Source organism: Haplochromis burtoni, unplaced genomic scaffold (genome assembly GCF_018398535.1).
Source record: "Haplochromis burtoni strain Fernald_Lab_line unplaced genomic scaffold, NCSU_Asbu1 Contig_300, whole genome shotgun sequence".
In the NCBI taxonomy this organism is placed as follows: Eukaryota; Metazoa; Chordata; class Actinopteri; order Cichliformes; family Cichlidae; genus Haplochromis; species Haplochromis burtoni.
Window position 1 is genome coordinate 146,102 of NW_024582661.1, and position 6,488 is coordinate 152,589.

At 42.2% G+C, this 6,488-nt stretch overlaps 1 protein-coding gene across 2 annotated transcripts; it reads left to right on the top strand.

The window, feature by feature from the left end:
* The first annotated feature begins 1,867 nt into the window (after nucleotides 1-1,867).
* Nucleotides 1,868-6,212, top strand: srsf3b (serine and arginine rich splicing factor 3b). Of its 2 annotated transcripts, none has more exons than XM_005941446.3 (5): nucleotides 1,868-2,005; nucleotides 2,532-2,742; nucleotides 3,191-3,331; nucleotides 5,323-5,361; nucleotides 5,843-6,212. In XM_005941446.3, the coding sequence occupies exons 2-5, from the start codon at nucleotides 2,540-2,542 to the stop codon at nucleotides 5,973-5,975; spliced, it is 516 nt and encodes a 171-aa protein (XP_005941508.1). In that variant the 5' UTR covers nucleotides 1,868-2,005; nucleotides 2,532-2,539; the 3' UTR covers nucleotides 5,976-6,212. The 2 variants fall into 2 exon arrangements, with proteins under 2 accessions (XP_005941508.1, XP_005941509.1); XM_005941447.3 differs by lacking the exon at nucleotides 1,868-2,005 and adding an exon at nucleotides 2,024-2,364.
* The last annotated feature ends 276 nt before the right edge of the window (nucleotides 6,213-6,488 follow it).

Consider the following 6,488-nt stretch of genomic DNA (forward strand, 5'->3'; position numbering starts at 1 on the left):
TGTTTTATTATCCAAGGGTCCTCCTCGGTGCCGTTATGCTTACACCTGGTGCAGACTTACCTTTTTAACCGGTTTGTGAGTGGGCACAGCGCTGAAGACAGTCGACAGCTCTCCCATGGTTATTTCGCTGTTTTTGCTCACGGTCATGGCTGAATATTTTTCCGCTACGTTCTCGCTCTCCTTCACCTCTTTGCTCGCTTGCTTCACCTCCAGCTTCGCCTCTCCGACCGGTTCGGACATCTCGCTGCTGGCTTATCTATCTTTACCCGGACAGAAATACAACAACCAACCGTTGAGTCTTCTCTAACGTCAGAAGCTAGCGTTATGTTATGGGTGTCCTCGAACTGCTAGCTGGTTACGTCGCAACTGCTGACGGATAGAGGCTGTCAGATTGCAAGCACGTGAAAGCAGGCAATAAACGCAGGATTTAAGCAGGTGGTTTTGGCTAGTCGACTTTGATTTGGTTGTGAATCGTTACGTAGTCGACTTCCTAACGCAGGCGGGACGTGGTCCGTGCTGTTTCCCGGCTGGCTCTCCTGTCACCTGGCTGACCAACTTTGTGGGCGGTTACTAACAGACTGAGTGGGCGGCTCGCGTGTTAAGCTACGTTCAGGGTAACTGGGATAGCACGTAACGAATGATGAACACGTCCTTTAATTTATATTTTAATGTATATATATATTGCCCTTTTGGCCAAATTTGACATGTTAGATCCCGTAATAGTATAGTACTTTCGGTTTTGTGAGATATGGCGGATGTATATAACTTTAACTTTACAGTTACAGTTTCCCCCACATTTTAGTCGTAGTCTAAGCAGGAAGTATGTCCCAATTCCACACTGTAAATAAACACAGTGTGTACTCATTTGTTTTGGCAGGGAGTAAAGCAGCCTTTGTACTCAGGAAATTGGACGTGTATCAGTTATACGTGGATCAAGCTATTATTTTGGAAAACCACTGGCAGAAAAAACTTAGGAATATCTTGCCAAGAAAATACAACCATAACACGTTTTATTTATTATTTTTCCACTTCTTTTCTGTGATACTGCGAATGAAGTTATCGTATTAGCCACAACTTACTCTTTTCAAAAACAGAAAAAAATCTGTTTTCCGGTATGCATTACATTTGTACATTAGTATCTCAGTAATAATATGGTAGGAGTGAAGGATGGGTTTAAGGTGGGTGGGTGATTACATCAGAGGATCGGCAATGTAGTCCTTTCTTGTTTGGAGGGGTGATGGACAGGCTAACAGATGAGGTCAGACAGGAGTCTATGTGGACTATAATGTTTGTAGACAACATTGTAATCACTAGTGAGGGTAGGGAGCTGGTGGAAGAGGTTTGGACACAAAGTTAGAGAAGCAAGGCTGAGATGGATTGGACGTGGGATAGGTGGGATAGTGAATATATTTTACAAGGGATGTTGAAGATGAAGGTGCAACGCAGTAGAAAAAGAGAAAGACCACAGATAAGATTCATGGATGTAGTGAAGTAGGGCATGATGAGGGCTGGAGGCCAGGGATAGGGTGAAATGGAGACAGATGACCAGATGACCACTATGGCGGAGACCCCTAAGGGAGCAACCAAGAGAAGAGTCCTAAAATGCTTTATTGTACAGAGTACAATTTATTTATACCTTTATTAGTTCAAATATCTATATTTCTCTTAATATCATTTGAAGAAATACTTTACATCAATTTAACTATGCTATGTAACTCGTTAGTATCATAATTTTTCCTTGAGCTCTGGTAAATGTATTCACACTGTAAACAAAACATTCCTCTGAAGGTCATGTACAAGGACTGGATAGAGTGAAAAGGCAGCCAAAACTTGGACAACTGTTGTTCGGGAGGGGGGCAAAGGAAGGAGGCGACATTAAACCCGCCCTCTCGAAAGTGGCATCCTGTTAATCCACTGACGTCACGCCATTTTCCACCGAAGACGAAAAGGCACAATTTAGCCGGATCACAATCGATAATCTGAGCTGATATTTACACCTAAAACGGTAGCGTTTCAATGTATTGCGTTGTTATATGTTTGTAAAACGACCTGTTGTGAGTTTACTTCACATATGTGAATGTATAGTATAAATTTCTGCGGCTGCTAGCCGAGTGCTGCTACCGCTGAGTAGGCCTCGGTAGGCGGCAGCCATTTTAGCTCCCTGTAAATAAGCTGTTAGCCTCGAAACACAATGCAGCGTCGAATATGCAACAATATAGTTGGAGATATAAAGCAAACGAGTTAATTAAGGCATTTGGGATTCGCTTCGTCTGGCTGTCTGTTTTTGTTTGTTTGTTTTTTAAGTTTCCGTTAGCATAACCTGCAAATCCAGCGCAGGAAGTAGGCCAAGCTCTCAATTCGTTTGTGAGTAAATGGCTAAGTGAGAGAGAGTGTGACCAGTCTTTGTAGTGTATGTAGTGTAAAGCGCTTTGGGGTCCATAGGGACTAAGTAAAGCGCTATACAAATACAGGCCATTTACCAGTCTTTGTCTTAGAGCTAAAACATTAATATTATTCTGCTCACTTTTCAGATACAGTCATGCATCGTGACTGTCCCCTTGACTGCAAGGTCTACGTTGGAAATCTCGGAAACAATGGAAACAAGACAGAGTTAGAAAGAGCATTTGGCTACTATGGTCCTCTCCGGAGTGTTTGGGTGGCCAGGAACCCCCCAGGCTTCGCCTTTGTAGAGTTCGAAGATCCCAGAGATGCAACTGATGCCGTGCGGGAGCTTGATGGAAGGTAGGTGGCAACCTATGCAAATCAGTTTATGCATGCTCAATCATCCAGGTCAGGAAAGTGGATTCTGTTTATCTGCACATGGCGTTTTCAGTGGAAGATGATGAAACGTTTCTCCTACTGAAAACGCTGCATCCACATGAGTAGTCTACTTAAATGAAGGTACTGCTATTGGATCGGTACTACTCTTTCCTCCAAGTTCCTGACATTGCTCCCATTCTGCAGAAAGGAGAGTTCCTCTCATGCAGTCACACTTTTAACAATGATAACATGTTATTGGTCATCACATCTGTTACATTAGCAGACATTTAGACTACATTTAGACATTCAAATGATATATTCAGCCCACTGAAGTGTGCTAAGTAAGTCATTTTATTGGAAAAACGAGGAAAAATACTTTCTATTCATGTGTTTGTTTGTTTGTTTTTTTTGTGTTTTTTTTCTTTTGCAGGACTTTGTGTGGCTGTCGGGTGCGTGTGGAGTTATCTACTGGCGAGAAGCGTAGCCGCACTCGAGGCGCTCCCCCTTCATGGAGCAGGCGTCCTAGAGACCGAGACGACTACAGGCGGCGTAGCCCACCACCCAGACGCAGGTGACCTACATGTTGTTGTTGGCCAGTAGACACGATAACCAATCTATTCTGCACTTTATTCTTGCTTGGTCACTTACCGGTTCAACTTTCTTGCCCACAGTACAGTTCCCTTTAATTGCATTTGGGTTTCCAGTGTAGGTATTTCTAGTGTTTGTGACCTTTTCTGGTGATTATATATTTGTGGGTGTTGCAATGCCTAAGGCTTGCAGATTCATCTTCATTGACATTAATGGTCATTTTATGGAAGGAGCCACACAGATAGTCATTCACCATCATGTAGTGGAAAAGGGGCATTATTTCAGAATATAGAGAGGGCTGCCTTTCTGTTTCTGAGGCATCTAAAGTGTGGTCTGCAAGACCTAGGTTATACTTAAGGCACAAATGCTTCCTTTGAAACGCACATTTTTGTGCAGTCTCATTTTAACTGTTTTAAAAAGGCAAAAATGGGTGTGGGGAAACAGATTTAGGCAGTCAGTAAAAGTATAGGCTAAGTATAAGTATACATTTTGGGGGGAATAAAAGTGCCAAATGTGATGCAATTTTTTTTCTTTTTGTTTGAGGATGCTTTTTATTTTTCATCTATATTAATAAGAATGAACCCGTTGCAGAGCCACCACCATGCCTCTTCTCACCACCCTCTGAGTCAATCAACTAGTCCTCTTTCAGCATCATGTGACTGCTGATCATCGGGCCGCAATCAGCTTGGCTGGTGCTGTCACATGACCCAGGCATGGCCAGTCGTCAGGTTGCACCAGCCCATTGGTTCCTCAGCATGCCGTTCTCAACCTCCTCCTCCTTCAACCTTAACCCAAACGGCAGCGGCCACCTCACATTCCCGACCAATCAGCGTATTACGTTCCCAAATGTCTACAACCTACCAGCAGCAGCCTTCGGCTAACCAATTAAAGCAGGAAAAAAGCCACAGCCAGCCCCCATCTGCCTGCCACCTAATCACCTTGCAGCATCTGGCCAGTCCTATTCAGCCAATTCTACCCACCCGGCCGACAGTCTGCCTCCCTTTCGTCATTTCTAGCTTGTTGAAAACCAAAAATACTAGTAAGTTTTCCTGCTTCATTCAGTACACTGCTGATTACAGTTTTAAAAGTGAAGAGACAGCTGGTTTAAAAGGGTTGTTCTTTTTTTTTTTAAATTATTATTATTTTAATCATAAGTTTGTCATTTTGTCGTCCACCATTTCTGTAGTCCTTGTTTCAAAGGGGGATGGACCAACATCAAATATCTGGAACGTCATGTTTCCAGAGATTTCGATGATAGATAATCATCTGGTATGTCTTGGGGCTCTGAGCAGAATTATGAAGTCACATCAAAACTTTCCTTAAACACCCCCTATGAATATCAGATCTTTGTGTGTGTGTGTGTGTGTGTGTTCCCGGTTTGAGATCTTAGCCTGGCTGTTTCACGAGGCTTATTCCCTGTGAAAAATAAATTTTGGTACCAATTTCCATTTCTGTACATTTTTCCCTTAAAGTGCAGTGGACTGAATTCATACAGATGGTGGCCCAAATGGTGTGCTGGGTTTTTGATTCCCCACATCAGAGCCGATCCACAGTACGATATCAAACTACCTTAAGATGAAAATCCTGCTGGGGTTTCATGCCTCGGAGCTCTGAACCTACTGCTTATGAATCACGGGACGAATCCTAATCTGCATTTCAAAGTTAGACTGAAATATAATTGGACTTTATTGAAAGGTGCATGTGTTACTGTGGGAAAGGTGAGAGGTGGTTTCCTCTGCACCTACCATCTTTATGTGCTGGGTCCACTGCCAGTGACTTCTGTTTTCTGGTTGAAGTCTTTGTTTTCCTTGGAAAAACATGAAAGTCGTTTACTTCCATTTTGAGTTCTTGAAATAGCCAAAGGGCTGTGCTGAGGGAGCCCCGTGTAAGAAAAGGAGTAAATAATGTGGAGCTCTACACAGTGATCAATCTATCTGTCTTCGTCCTTAACACGTTTGTATTTTCCCTGCGCAGATCCCCACGCAGGAGGAGTTTCAGCCGCAGCCGTAGCAGGCAAGTCATCTTTCACGCTGCATGAGATTAACTCTATAATTTCAGCATTGTGTATGCATGTGTTTTATTTGTAGCATACAAATGTGATGCACAAGTGTTGCGCTAAACCTGACCTGCGTGGAAGCTGAAATGTTTTTTGCATAGGTGCTTGTTTAACTTTACAGCCTGTTTGAACCTTTGTTGCTGTTTCTGTGGTGATGCAGTGTAAGCTCTGCGCTAATTGATATGATGTGGAAGGCAAAGTGGAGTCGGCTTACACTAAGTGAAAACTGAGTGTGTACATATGCACACTTAATATATTCATGTTTACAGATTTCAGACCTTGTTTACGTGCATCTTTACACTAAATTAAATGTAATTTGAAAGCAAACCACCATCTTTTTAAATATATCTAACTTTTGGTTAAACTGTTTTTGTTTTAAAAAAAAAATTTTCTAAAAAAGTTATAAAATTTTTATAATGGGATGTTTTTCTTCTTCAGGTCTTTCTCCAGAGACAGGAGGAGAGAGAGGTCCCTCTCCCGGGACAGGAACCACAAACCTTCGAGATCCTTCTCTCGATCAAGAAGGTACTTGTACACCTTGAACTGTGTGAAGATTATTTCAGTCCATTAAAGTAGGGTTGTTAGCGACTCATCAAATAGACAAACATTATTTATTTAAATAAAATATTGGGATATTAATTTACAGTGACAGTGTTGGTTCATAGCTGACCAAACTGAGATAAAGTCAGCTCGACTGAAAAGCCATCCAACACCGGATACTCCTGTCAAGGCTGCCTCCTAATCCAGAGCAAGCAAATGTCTCCATCCCACCAGTAAAAAAACAGGACAGCCACCTTCTTAAAAAAAACAACCACGACTTATTGCTATTCTTGGTGACTAAATGGTTGCCCAAAACTTGGGGGTGTTGCAGGTTTGTTGATATGTTTTATCCAGTTAGTTGAAGTAGGCTTTGAAATTTAAAAAAAGAGCTGATAAATTGCAGTATATGTTATTGCAATGTAAGTCAAGTATTGTGATGATAGCTTATCATAGGGAGTTTGGTGGCAGCACCTGTTTCTCTGCTGAAAGTAAAGAGATGTATGACCCAGAGTAGAGCTGGGCGATATGAGATTTTTTCATATCA